The 15,015-nt window shown below is 42.5% G+C and overlaps 1 protein-coding gene across 2 annotated transcripts in view; it reads right to left on the bottom strand.

Annotated features, from left to right (window-relative positions):
* Positions 1 to 14,636, bottom strand: part of ADCY4 (adenylate cyclase 4) — a 69,599-nt gene extending 54,963 nt beyond the window's left edge. For both annotated transcript variants that reach the window (XM_075828966.1, XM_075828967.1), the window contains exon 1: positions 14,323 to 14,636. In XM_075828966.1, the coding sequence (XP_075685081.1) occupies positions 14,323 to 14,505 (183 nt within the window). In that variant the 5' untranslated portion in view covers positions 14,506 to 14,636. The remainder of the gene's footprint in view (positions 1 to 14,322) is intronic.
* Between the last annotated feature and the right edge of the window lie 379 nt (positions 14,637 to 15,015).

Below are 15,015 nucleotides of genomic sequence, written 5' to 3'. Positions count from 1 at the left end.
AAACGGCTGGAATCTCCCACCCTGGCTGTTGCAGAAGGGTGTCAGCTGTATATTACAGAAGGCACCTACTGCTGATCGCGTGGGCAGAGTTCCTGTGCTCGCACTGTCAAGCACTGTGCAAGAAGTACATTCTGCTTACACCGTAAATGTATGGCGTGGTGTGGTAAAGGGTTACATTTTATCACTTCCAGCCTCAATTACCACAGATTCTAGCCTCTTAAGGGTATGTTCACACGCAGTGTTTTCAACCGTTTTTCGAGCTGTAAACATCCCCAAAAAAACGTCTGAAAAATCGGAAGCAGAATGCCTCCAAACATTTGCCCATTGATTTGAATGGGAAAAACGGCGTTCTGTTCCGACGGGGCGTTTTTCACGTGGCTGTTTTTCAAAACGGCCGCGTAGAAAAGCGGCCGCGAAAAAGAAGTGCATGTCACTTCTTCAGCCGTTTTTGGAGCAGTTTTTCATAGACTCTATAGTCTACAGCCTTCTTAGATGGGACAGTTGTCATCCTAGACCTTTGAAAATGGGCATACCAAAGGGTCAGTATATTAGAGCAAGGCGTAACTGTACCACGTTGTCAGATTTCAAAGTATCGGCCAATAATCTGAGAAGGAGATTTGAACATAAGGGATATCCTAGTGGTGTTTTGAAATCAGCATACCAACATGCCATGGCAGCAGATAGGGAGTCTTTATTAAATCCGAAGACACCCCCAGAGGAGGATAATGTCATGAGAATAATAGGTACCTATGATGCTGCACATTATGAGGTGAGAAAAATACTTACCTCATACTGGGATATCCTCAAAGCGGACCCTGACGTGGGTGGTCTGGTGGGGGACCGGCCTCAGATCACCTTCCGTAGAGGCCGTAATCTTAAGGATCGACTGGTGCACAGTCATTTGGAGGTGACTGGGGCCACTACATGGCTCTCTTCCAACGTCACTGGGTCATACCAGTGCGGGAGGTGTAAAGCATGTACTTCTGTTCTGAAAAGTAAAACCTTCAAGAGTACTGTCACAGGAGCTTTGTTTCATAACAGGTCATTCATCAACTGCCTCACCAAGGGGGTGGTGTACCTTATCACGTGCCAATGTGGGATGCAGTACGTTGGAAAGACGAAAAGGGAGTTTAGACGCAGAATCCGGGACCATATATGTGATATCAACAATAGAGCTGATACCTCCGTTTCTAGGCATGTGTGGGAGTGTCATCTGGGAGATTCCTCTGCTATTAAATTCCAAGGGATGGAACATGTCAAATTGCCTGTTAGGGGAGGGGATTGGGATAGACGTATTCTGCAGAAGGAGGCCCAGTGGATTTTCAGGATGCAAACCATCAAACCACTGGGCCTTAATGAGTCTATCTCTTACCTTCCCTTCCTGTAATATTATATGCTACCTAGTCTGTTTATCCCACACTGTATCCTCTGACATCCATGTATACTCAGTAATGGTCTTAATTGGCCTTCTGCCTTATTGTGGCAGTGCCTTCCATTCCATTATTACTCCTTCGATGTGCTGTGCTTTTTATACAATTGGCCATCGATGCTGTATTCTGTAACTGTGGCTTTGTTTACTTACTCCATGGATCTTCTACCAACATACACGGCGTCTGTTCTGATGCTGTTATCGGCGCTGTATGTTCGGCCGCCTTTAGCTCCCCCTTGTTACCAAGGATGCTCTATGCATCCATCCCATTGGCTACGTGGTTACCATGGAGCCGCCCTCTGGGTGGGTGTCGGTTTCAGACGTTTTACTCTCCCATTGGATCGGCCCGGCATTACGCAATGCAGGGTAGGTGGGGCTTGGGCTGTTAAAGCTTCTGAGTTTCCCCGGCTCGCGCCAGACCGCTATCAGTGTCTCGTATGCGCCGTTACACTAAATGAACAGCTGAATATCGGCTGACCGGCACTTTATGAATATTACGAGAATAATCAGGCAACTCGTACCCCTGAGGACGCTCCCCTATGTGGTGCAGAAACGCGTTGGGAAGTGTGCCTGTTAATCTGTGGCAATCAGACTAAACTAATATTTGTCAGCACATGGAGTTAGGTTATGTGACAAATAACATCTGACATTTCAGGCACTTGTGAATGAGTGCACGCTGACTGTCTATATCACACACACTTCATTGTGCGTCCTTGATCTGGTTGCCAACGCCTGTACTTGGATCTTTTGGCACTCTGTGCCCTACTAATTTTAATAATAAATTTTGTCAATAAATATTTATTTTAAACGTTTATACAGGCAGAATATTTGTTCTATAGAAAAACAGCTCCAAAAACGGCTGTGAAAAACGCGAGTGGCTTAAAAAATGCTTGAAAATCAGGAGCGGTTTTCCTTTGAAAACAGCTCCGTATTTTCAGACTTTTTTTTTATTTTGTGTGTGCACATACCCTTACTGTGGTAGACACAGACATTTTAAATAAGGCCCTAGAGGCTATACCCATGACACCAGAATTAGTTACGGAAGATGATTTCAAGTCCTGAGTGAAGTTAGATAGTGGGGTTGAACAAGGAGATGGAATGCAGATAAGTAGAAAAAGGTAATAAGGTGCGTAGGGCTAGGGTTTTTCAGCGACTGATAAGGCGAGTTGTGGCAGAAAATAATGCTGCCATCACACCAGCATTTTTTACACCGGTATTTCAATCACAGGAATGTTCTAACATTATCCCAATACAAAATATGCAGAAACGACTATTGAATTAGCAGGAAAGTAGACTAATACGGACTGTGAGCTACCAGGTCTGCTAAACCAGATGTAAACCAATTACAATCCGGATGTGGCTATGAAAGTTCATGGTTTACAAACTCCGGAGACCTTACTTTATCGGTGAACAAGATTATTTTTTTAATTCACATTTCAGCAAAATGTCCTAGAAATTCTTATAGGAGTCTGAATTATGTTAATTAGTCCCATGGAACCTGTACCATATTTTACTGTGGCATTTATACAGGGGCGGACACAGACAGGGCCCCTGTACAAGGACAGTGCATGCCCCCCCCCCATCCCCTGTGAGTTTAAACATAACAAATACAAAAAAGAAAAAGCAGTAATATAAGAGACTAAATCTAATCTAATGCCTTATTTATCCATGTGCAACTGAATATTCCTTTCCTAGAACACAAACATGTGTCAGCCAGTTGAAGAAGGAAGACTTTTGGGAAAGTCTTTCCTCTTCACTCTGCTGGGATTCATACCTTTATTTGGCATAGAAAGACATAAATACACCTTGATGCCCATTCATTAGGTCCCTGCATCCAAAACTGCTGGTCATAGGGCTGAACTGCTGAGAGAGTGAGACCCACTCTTTTAGGGTATGTTCACACGGCCTATTTACGGACGTAAATCGGGCGTTTTTGCCCCGAATTACGTCCGAAAATAGCGCCTCAATAGCGCTGACAAACATCTGCCCATTGAAAGCAATGGGCAGACGTTTGTCTGTTCACACGAGGCGTATATTTACGCGCCGCTGTCAAATGACGGCGCGTAAATAGACGCCCACATAGAAGAAGTGACCTGTCACTTCTTTGGCCGTAATTGGAGCCGCTATTCATTGACTCCAATGAATAGCAGCGCTAATTACGGCCGTAATTGACGCGGCGTTCAAGCGCCTGCACATGCCGGTACGGCTGAAATTACGGGGATGTTTTCAGGCTGAAACATCCCCGTAATTTCAGCCGTAACGGACGCCCTCGTGTGAACATACCCTCAGGCCTCTTCCACATGGCAGTATTTTGCATGAGTATTTGTAAGCTAAAACCAGGAGTGGGTACAAAATACAGAAAGAGATATAAAGCTTTCTAATAGGCCAGATTTACACGAATGAGTGCAAACTCGGATGTGAAAAACTGCAGTTTTTTCACGTCAGAGTTGCACTCGAGCAGGACCCGTTTTCACAGATCCCTCATAGACGTGAGTCTATCGAGGGATCCGTGAAAATGGAAGAAAATAGGACATGTTCTATTTTTCTATAGACCCTTCACACGGTCCGTTAAAACAATGGCCGTGTGAATGGCCCCATTGAAACACATGCATCCGTTTGACAGCCGTCGTTTTAACGGCCGTCACATGGACGTATACTGCGGTCGTCTGAATTTGGCCTTATACTTTTCTCTGTTTAGGTTTTACACCTGGCTTTGACTTCCAAATACTGAAGAAAAATGCTTACCAAAATACGCAAGTGTGAAAGTGGCCTTAGCCATAGCCAAAAGCTGCTAGAAATTGCAGCTCCCACCCTGGAAGCATTTTATTGCACAGTTGCCCATTTAATAAAGAGGATGCCTCAGGCCTTATTCACACAAACGTGTTATACGTCCGCGCTTTGCACGTGATTTTCACGCACGTCGCACAGACCTATGAAAGTGAATGGGGCGTATGTGTGCTGCGTAAAACTCACGACATGTCCTATATTTGGCCGTGTTTCGCGCAGCACGCACCCATTGAAGTCAATGGGTGCGTGCAAATCGCGCTCGGCACACAGAAGACATTCCGGGTGCCGCACGTGATGCGCGCTACAGTAGTAAAATAAATGAATAAAAACAGAAAAGCACCACGTGCTTTTCTGTTTGTAAACATAAAACCAGAGTGTCATAATGATGGCGGCTGCGTGAAAATCACGCAGCCGCGCACCATATGCTGATGCCACACGGACCTTTTGCGCGCACAAAACGCAGCAGAGTTTTTTGGCGATGATCTTGACGCGGAAACAGTGTCGGAATCAGCACCAAAAAACGCCCGAAAGATGTTTTTCTCGCTTGCACTTTTATCCGCTCGTGGGGAAAAAAAAAAAAAGCAACATGTTCTTTCTTCCCGCGGTTCTGTCTCTGACCTCCCATTGAAATCAACTCAATGTGAACAGGGCCTTACAATATCATGTTTGCAAAAGTGGTTGAAACTGGTGCACTTCTGGTACCAGCCACTCAGCTGCTGTTAATATGTAACCTTTATGTTCTGGGACTACATATCAGAAGCAACATATTTTCTTTATCTTTCCTGGGCATGCTAAGACTAAACGCCCTTTTACACGGGCCAATGATCGGGCAAACAAGCGTTCATATGAACGCTTGTTCCCAATCATTGCCATGTGATAACAGGGCAATGATCAGTCGATAAACATCTAAACGCTCGTCATCGGCTGATCTCATCATTTATGCAGCTATAAGGGTATGTTCACACGGCAGCGTCCAATACGCCTGAAATTACGGAGCTGTTTTCAGGTGAAAACAGCTCCTGAATTTCAGACGTAATTGCTCGTACTTGCGTTTTTCGCAGCGTCAATTACGGACGTAATTGGAGCTGTTTTTCAATGGAGTCAATGAAAAACGGCTCCAATTACGTCGCAAGAAGTGACATGCACTTCTTTGATTTGGGCGTCTTTTTACGCGCCGTCTTTTAACAGCGGCGCGTAAAAAAAAAGCCTGTGTGCACAGAACATCGTAACCCCATTGATTTCAATGGGCAGATGTTTGCCGGCGGTTTGGAGCCGTATTTTCGGACGTAATTCGAGGCGTAAAACGCCCGAATTACGTCCGTAAATAGGGCGTGTGAACATACCCTAAGTATTATCATTGCCGGCAGCACATCTAGCTGTGTTAACAGGGGTACAAACCAAAAAGAAAGCAGCACAGCTCTGAATAATGGGTACAAAAAGAATCCTTCCGGACTCAGGCTAGGATTCCATAGATATAGAGAACAAAAATTAGAGACACCACTCCAGGTAGTGAATAAATTAAGTGGTGTGTTTACTCACCCAAGAAACGTTTCAATCCTACTCAATGGGATCTTTGTCGATTACATCGGGCCGTGTAATAGGACCTTAACAGTCCATTAGTAATGCACTTACAGACCCAAGTAACATTATTTCTCCAGTACCAATTTTTTTTTTTACGTATACAAATAAAAGTATACGTTCAAAAGCACGTATTAATGGGACTGAGGCCATATGAATGAATAATTCTTACTAGAATACCTTGCTTGTGGGAAAGAGAATCAAGCTGAAACATACGAGGCCGATTTCAAGAGAAAACCTCTGAAATGCAGGCGTTTTTGGAGCGGATTTTTAAGGCATTTTTTTTATTTTTGCAAGCGATTTTCAAGCGGATTTTAAGACGTATTTTCAAAGTGTCAATTGTAAAATGATTCAAGTGACATGTTACTTCTTTTTTACAGTGCATTTTGTAAATCAGCTGCGTAAAAATATGCCTTAGGCTGGGTTCACACGACCTATTTTCAGACGTAAACGAGGCGTATTATGCCTCGTTTTACGTCTGAAAATAAGGCTACAATACGTCGGCAAGCATCTGCCCATTCATTTGAATGGGTTTGCCGACGTACTGTGCAGACAACCTGTCATTTTCGCGTCGTCGTTTGACAGCTGTCAAACGACGACGCGTAAAAATACAGCCTCGTCAAAAGAAGTGCAGGACACTTCTTTCAGACGTAATTTGAGCCATTCTTCATTGAAGTCAATGAAGAAGAGCTCAAAATTTATGGCTGTCAGAGAAGCCTCGCAAAATGCGAGGAGGAGCATTTACGTCTGAAACGAGGCAGCTGTTTTCTCCTGAAAACAGTCTGTCTTTTCAGACGTAAATGCCTGCTACCGTGTGCACATACCCTAATATGAACTACATAGTATATTTCCCATTGAAATCAATAAAAAGATGTTTGCAGGTGATTTTCAAGTGTATTTCGGAGCGTGATTTGAGCGTTTCATGCTCCAAAATACGCCAGAAAATAAGCAGTGTGAACATGCCCTAACAGAAGCACTTCAGTCTCAAAACACAGCATAGAATCTCTGTGTGAAGAGGAGTATGCAGAGCCAGAAAGAAAAATAACTCAGGAGCTCTCCCTACAGGCTCCTGTCATCTGCAAAAAATAAATAAAAAATACCTCAAAGCCGATCTTCCAGACAGCAGGGCCCCCTCTTCCTCAGGGCCCCTGTGCAGGTGCACACACAATATGTTCCCCCCTGAGCAAATAGAACTACATGTCAACATACACAATAAAATAACAGCACAGATAACAACTTCAGGTTTTATGGATACCATGAAGTGGACATGTCATCTGCGTTTGACTATTCCTAGTATAAAATCTTGTATAATTACGGTTTTGTATACCAGTATAAAGATGTTGTGCGGTTTTCTTTTTTCTTTGTAAACAACTAGAATACCTGCTAAAGCCCTGTTCAGACAGATATTTTTTTAGAGGAAACTACGGCAAAAAACTGCTGAAATCATCTTCCATTGATTTCAATGAGAGGCGGATGAGTTTTTTTTCCCGCGAGCAGAAAAAAACCCTTGTGGAAAAAAGACGTGACATGCCCTTTCTTCGGGAGTTTCCCTCTTTAACCTCCCATTGATGTCAATGGGAGGCAGAGAAAGCGTTTTTCGCTGCGTTTTTTTTTGCCCTTGGTGCTCAATGGAAACGGCCGAAAAATGACACGAAAAACGCGGCAAACGGCGTGCAGGCAGGTCAAAATCTGCCTCAAAATTTCAGATGGAATTTTGAGGCAGATTTTTCTGCCTGCAAAAAACTCAGTGTGAACAGGGCCTAAGACTGTGAACATCAGAGCACTGGAAAAAAATAGAAAACAACCCAAACAGTTGGATGCTTTTCTAGGTACATTGCCTACTGAGCTCCTGGGATTTGTGTAGCCCCCTCTAGGTAACACCTAGGGGTGTAGGGAGCATGTTAACCCCGCAGAAATTAGTGAGCACTCGATGTTGCAGAGTGAAAATGGGATTTTTTCCAAAGATCTGCCAATATGTGGTGCCAAGCTTGCACCACCATAAGAAGACAGCTCTCTAATTTTTATGCTGTGTTTCCCGGTTTTAGAAACACCCCATATGTGGCCATAATCTTTTGCCTGGACATTCGACCAAAGGTGAAAGAGTACCATGTGAAGTTGAGGCCTAATTTGGCGATTTGCAAAGTATTGGTTTACAATTGCAGAGGCTCTGACGTGAAATAATAAAATAAACCCCTGAGAAGTGACCCTATTTTAGAAACTGCACCCCATAAAGGCATTTATTAAGGGGTGTAGTGAGCATTTTCACACCACAGGTCTTTTCCATAAATGAATGTGCTGCGGATGGTGCAAAGTAAAAATTTCAATGTTTTTCCCCTAGATATGCCATTTCAGTGGCAAATGTCATGCCCAGCATGTGCCACTGGAGACAGACCCCAAAAATTGTTAAAAGGGTAGTCCCGGGTATGGTGATGCCATATATGTGGAAGTAAACAGCTGTTTGGTCACGCTGTAGGGTTCAGCAAGGAGGGAGCGCTATTTAGCTTTTGAAACGTAGATTTTGCTTGGTAGTGATTTTGGTTGGAGTTTTACTGGTACTTCTGTATATAATGTGGGGGCACATGTAAGCTGGGCAGAGTACATAAAGGGACATAGTCAGGTGGTATAATAATGGGCTAAAAAAAAAAACAATTAAATAATCCATAGATGTGTGTTACACCGGGACACAATCCTTTCTGCACAGGCCGGTGTTGCACTGATAAACGGTGTCCTTTCTTATGCCCCTTTTGGTCCACATTCCGCACCTTTGCAGTTTGGGGGATTTTGCTGGGAAGTGTTGTACTGGTATAATACGGGCACCGTCGCTTCCAGCAGATATGTTTGGGCTCTCCCCTTCCTGGTTCCCTAATTTTAGGGCTTTGATAAATCGCCTTTGGAAACAGAAGAAATGTTCCCCTCGGACATGCACAACTGCATATTTTTTATTTCCTGACTTATTGGAGCCTTAATTAATTTTATTTTTTCATAGATGTAGTGGCATGAGGGCTGTGTTTTTGCAGGACAAGCTGTAGTTATTATTGGTACTATCTTGGGGTACATGAGACTTTTTGATCACTTTTTATTTCAATTTTTGTAGGGAAAAGTGACCAAAAAACAGCAATTCTGTCATAGATTTTAATTTTTTTTTATGCAGCATTCACCATGCGTTATAAATTACATGTTAACTTTATTCTGCGTGTCAGTACGATTCCGGCAATACCAAATTTATAGCCCTTTTTTTATGTTTTAGAACTTTTTACACAATAAAATTACTTTTGTAAAATTATGTATTTTTTCTGTCGCCAAGTTGTGAGAACCATACCGCTTTAATTTTTTCGTCGATGGAGCTGTATGAGGGCTTGTTTTTTTGCGAGACGATCTATAGTATTTATAGCTACAATTTTTGGATACATGCGACTTTTTGATCAACTTTTTATTTCAATTTTTGTAGGGCAAAATATTTTTATAGTTCAGGCCGTTACGGATGCGGTGATAAACAATACATATTTGGTATTATTTTTTTTCAATAATAAAGGGAAAAAGGGCAATTGTGTTTTATTTCATTACTTTAAACTTTTATTTTACACTTTTGTTTTAGTCCCACTAGGGGACTTGAAGGTCCAACTGTCTGGGTTTTTTTTCTAATACATTGCACTACTTATGTAGTTATTCAGGAAAGCAGCAGCACAGCCACAAAAAAATCTTCAGTGTGAAAGGACAACTCCCCAAACATGGGTGGTGCACGCAGTAAAGCATCCCAGGTCCAAGGGAGACAATCAATATGCAATCGAAGAAAGGAACTGCAGCACTCAAGATGATCCAAAGAAGTGTATTTGATTTATTCACCAAGCATAAAAACACTTGCAACGTTTCAACCCATGAATGGGTCTTTATCAAGCATCTACCTATGTAGTGCAATGTATTAGGTCGGTCAGTCGTTCACTGACAGCAAGCCGATTAGGCTCCGCCTCCGGGTGGGGCCTAATCGGCTTTCGTAATGGCAGAGCAGGAGGCCATTGTTAGACCTCCTGTTGCCATAGCAGCAGTCGGCAGTCCTGCAATCACATTGAAGGGCTGCCGATCTTATATCAACCTACTAGGCAGACTGGGAGGGCAGTATTAGCCCTCCGGTTGCCATTGCAGCCACCGGAACCCCCCGGCAATTTCGTTGCTGGGGTGCAGAGGAGTTGCAATCCCCTTAAATGCAGCATTCGCTTTTGACCGCTGCATTTAAGGGGTTAATGGTGGGGGATCGGAGATAACTTCAGTCCCTGCTATTACCCCAGGGTGTCAGCTGTAACATGCAACTGACACCAGGTGTCGATGACACGGACTCCGCTTCGGAGCCCGTGTCATCCATTTGTCGTATGGATACGGCAAAATGCGGGAAGAACTAGCTTTCCATGACGTATCCAAGGGGGTAAAGAGAAAACTGTCAGCTGTCCTGACATGTCTGTGTTAGCAAATAGTTGTATTTCCATAATATAACAATTCTGGAGCATTTTTTCCAAGAACTCTGGACTGTGCCGTTCCTCAGTCATTACTCGAAGAAATATGAATACATTGACAACAGGGCGTTACCAGGTGGCGGGTTGTCCCTACACAGTCTGCCACTGTCCAATCAGTTCAGAGAATGTCAGTGTGTAGGGACACGCCCCTTTGACAAGGGAGTGGTAAGACCCAGTTGTCAATATATCCATACATTTCCAGGATGAATAACACAATGCAGAGTACTAAGAAAAGATGCTGCAGCATTGTTATATCATAGGGAACACAAGTATGAATTAAAACAAACATGTCAGCAGAGATCACAGGTCCTCTTTAAGGCCGGATTCACACGAGCGTGTGCGTTTTGCGCGCGCAAAAGGTCCATAAAAGCTCCATGTGTCATCACCATATGATGCGCGGCTGCGTGATTTGACACTATGTTTGTATGTTTGTAAACAGAAAAGCATGTGGTGCTTTTCTGTTTTCATTCATAGTTTTGACTACAGTAGCGCGCATCACGCGCGTCACACGGAAGTGCGTTCGTGTGCCGTGCGCGGTTTTCACGCACCCATTGACTTCAATGGGTGCGTGATGTGCGAAAAACGGGCAAATATAGGACAAGTCGTGAGTTTTACCCAGCGGACATACGCTGCTTGAAAATCACGGACAGTCTGAACGGGCCAATTGACTAACATAGGTCCGTGCGACGCGCGTGAAAATCACGCGCGTAGCACGGACGTATTATACGTTCGTCTGAATAAGCCCTAACCCTGTTGCTGCCAGAGTTTTGGGACATTTTACACTTCAGGTACCCAAGACAATTTTCCTAATTGACCCCTTAATGACCGCCGATAAGCCTTTTCACGGCGGTCATTAATGGGCTTTATTCTACAGCGCCGCTATTCGGCGGCGCTGCATTAGAATAAAGTAAACAGAGCAGGGAGCCGTGAAATCTCCCTGCTCTCAGCTGCCAGAGGTAGCTGAGGGCTGGGGGCGTCCCTGCTCTGCCGTGTGAGATCGATATAAGAATCGATCTCACCCGTTTAATCCCTCAGATGCGGTGCTCAATAGCGAGCACCGCATCGGAGTGGTTTTGGAGAGAGGGAGGGAGCTCCCTCTCATCTCACTGACACCCGGCGATACGATCGCCGAGTGTCTGTCTCCGATCGCAGCCGGGGGCCTAATAAAGGCCCCCAGGTCTGCCTGTAATGAATGCCTGCTAGGTCATGCCGGAGGCATGAGCTAGCAGATGCCTGTCCGTTCTAAACGGACAGGCAGTAATACACTGAAATACAAAAGTATTGCAGTGTATTATAATGAGGATCGCATAGTGAAGTCCCCTAGTGGGACTAGTATAAAAAGTAAAAAAAAGTTGAATAAAGTTAATTTAAAAAAATGTGAAAAAAATAAAAATGAAAAACCACTTTTTCCCCTTACAAACTGCTTTACTATAATAAAAATACCCACAATAAAGCAAAAAAGTTACACATATTTGGTATCGCCGCATCCGTAACGACCCCGACTATAAATCGATTACATTATTTAACCCGCACGGTGAACGCCGTAAAAAATAAAATAAAAAAACTATGGAAGAATTGCGGTTTTCTGTTAATCCTGACTTTAAAAAAATTTGATAAAAAGTGATCAAAAAGTCGCATCTTCTCCAAAATGGTACCAATAAAAACTACAAGACGTGTTGCAAAAAACAAGACCTTAAACAGCTACGTCGATGCAAAAATAAAAAAGTTATAGCTCTTCGAATGTGACAATGGAAAAATTTAGAAAATGGCTTGGTCATTAGGGCCCAGAATGCAAGCAGCGGGAAGGGGTTAAACAACTTAAATTGCAAAACAGAAAAATATTATGCTAAACTCCCATCACCGTCATGCAGATGTGTGTCAAAGAGCCTTTTTCCATAAAAAGTGCATAAGAATTTATATTTGTGGCTAAAAGTGTGACCAAAGCAGAAAATGAGATGCACCACAAATCAAAAAATAAGTTTATATAGATCACATAACGTTTACATTTACAAGAGCTTGTGCTCCCAAAAATGCTGTAAGAGGCCATGCAATATTTGTCCGTAATACACAAATAAGTGTTAAAAATATATACTGCACATAGAAAACAGTAAATGCTACCAAAATCTAATTTTTTTTTGAGCGAGCACAGCATACCATGTATGAAAATACAATAATTTATGCAGTTTTGCATCAGTGATAAGCAAAGATTGCATGAAAATATAAAACTGGGACGAAAATGCGTACTCAAGCAGACCACTTCTGCAAACATAATGTGCTCTGCAAAAACTGTAAAATATGAGATCATACATACCACAAATGTCTATGTCCACAGGTGTGTGTTAAAGAAACGCCAAAACATGAATGCACCAACCAATTTTTGCATGCAAAATAAATTGGGGTTTATATTAGCATATAATTTTCCATCCCCACATGCAAACTCTAAGGCTACATTCACACGAGCGTGACAAATTTAGGCCTTATTCAGACGAGCGTGTTAAACGTCCATGTGACGGCCGTTCACACGGACCTATATAATTCAATGTGGCTGTTCACACGGCCGTTGTTTCAACGGACCGTGTGAAGGGTCCGTGAGAAAATAGGACATGTCCTATCTTTTCACGCTTCACGCATCAGTTTTTCACGTCCGAGGTGCATCCGTGCTCTGCGCTGCGGGACACGATATCACGCATCCCCCATAGACTAGAGTCTATGGAGGAATGCGTGAAGTGTGAAAAAAATAGCACATGTCCTATTTTCTCACGGACCCTTCACACAGTCCGTCGAAACAACGGCCGTGTGATCAGCCACATTGAACTATATAGGTCCATGTGATGACCGTTGTTTCAATGGCTGTCACACGTACGTTTAACATGCTCGTCTGAATAAGGCCTAAGTGTGCTGTGCGTGATTTCCACGCACAGCACACAGACCAGTTTTACGCTTGTCTAAATGAGCCCTAAGGCTAGATTCACACGAGCGTGTCAGTTTTACGCACGTAAAGAGCGCAGTGTTTTTCCTGCGTTGCAGTTCCATTTGGCAAACGTGTAAGGTGCGCGTCTGCGTTTTTTCCGAGCGCATGTCATACTGAAGGAGGTGAGGTGTTTTATTTTTTCCTCGTCATTTCTTTAGTCATTGATGCCCCTGTGTACAAGTCATATTTTCCATTTTTGATATCCACTTTTTTAAACGATAATATCTTTGGAACCACTTTGAATATCACAAATATTTTTACAAGACTTATGAGGCTTTAATTTTCTAGATTAGTTTAATTAATTCAGTGTTTTTAGTTTTTAATTATGAGCAGACAAATCACAAAAAATGTAAAAAAAAACAACTTTTTTGTATTTTTCTATCTATCTATCTATCTATCTATCTATCTATCTATCTATCTATCTATCTCCAAACGAATAGGAAGCACAACAAAGGTTCCAATTCAGTGAAAAAAGGTTTATTCACCCATACGTCAGTGCAACGTTTCAGCCCACATGTCCTTAAAGACAGCAACGTAATAGTACAACAGATGTTGATAAGGGGTTAATGGGATTAATATAAAAAAAAGAATAAAAATGTAACAAAAAATTTTTAAAAAAAAGTTAAAAAAGTCATTCTTTTGCATAAAATATATTTTATTGCCCATACATTACATAAAAACAAAAAACCTACACATATTAGTTATTTTCATGACCGTAATAACCTGAAGAACAGTTTACTTAGCGTGAAACATGAACAGGATAAAAAACAAAAAAAACGAATCTATATTAGCATCGTAAAAATAAATTATATAACTTATACAGTGAATTTTTTTCTACCCCTAAATCGTACAAAAAAAATAAATACAATTTCTTCCGCATAAAACAAGGCTTCATGGAGCCACGTCAATGGAAAAAAAAAAAAGGTTATGGCAGCAAAAAGGCAGAGGGGCAAAAACTGAAAGATTTAGATGGTCGTTAACATATATGAATCAAGTGTTTGTTCATTCCAAGTTAATAGTACTATTGATAGAAAGTCTAATGCTTTACTCACCCGGCCAGTGGCAAAGGTAACCGCTATGAGTGCGCAGCATATTGCCAAAACGATGAGCAGCAGGAGCAGGATCACTGGGTACTGCTGGCTCAGACGATAGTGTGATTCATAGGATAGACCTTCTTTTCCGCTTTTCCATCGTGAAGGATAAGGGCCGAAGTGTGCCCTGCTATTCTCTGGCATCTGTATCAACTATTTTTGTCTTTTGCTCCAGGAAAAAACGGACGCAACGTAAATCTGGTAGAAGGGCATGAAACATAATTTAAGGTCCTCTACAAAGTTCTGGGAACAAAGCTGTAAAACCTCCATAGATGGGACATAGATGGGACATGATGTTCCACAGATTCTGAAAGAAATACCCTCACAGAGAAACAGGATCTAAAAGGAAAGAAAAAAACAGTCAGAATATAAATCAAATTGAGTCCTCAACACTTCATTATTGTCTCACTTACATGTCTACTGCACTCTCCAAGAGGCACATGTGGCTCTAAGGCCACCTGCATGTGGCTCCCCAGCTGAGTGCTACGCTAAATACTATTATGCCCTTGTCACACCAGGGATATCAAGCTTGGCACCAGGGCCAGACCATACGTTTGGCAGTTAATACTAGATTACCAACCATGCAACTCAGTCAGATCTTCAATAGACTAACCCTTTTAATACAGTGTGTGGCTCAACAACACCTGTTGTATT

This window comes from Rhinoderma darwinii, chromosome 1, assembly GCF_050947455.1.
Source record: "Rhinoderma darwinii isolate aRhiDar2 chromosome 1, aRhiDar2.hap1, whole genome shotgun sequence".
NCBI classification, from domain to species: domain Eukaryota; kingdom Metazoa; phylum Chordata; class Amphibia; order Anura; family Rhinodermatidae; genus Rhinoderma; species Rhinoderma darwinii.
The sequence above is the reverse complement of the archived record's forward strand: the minus strand, read 5'-3'. Positions and strand labels throughout refer to the sequence as shown.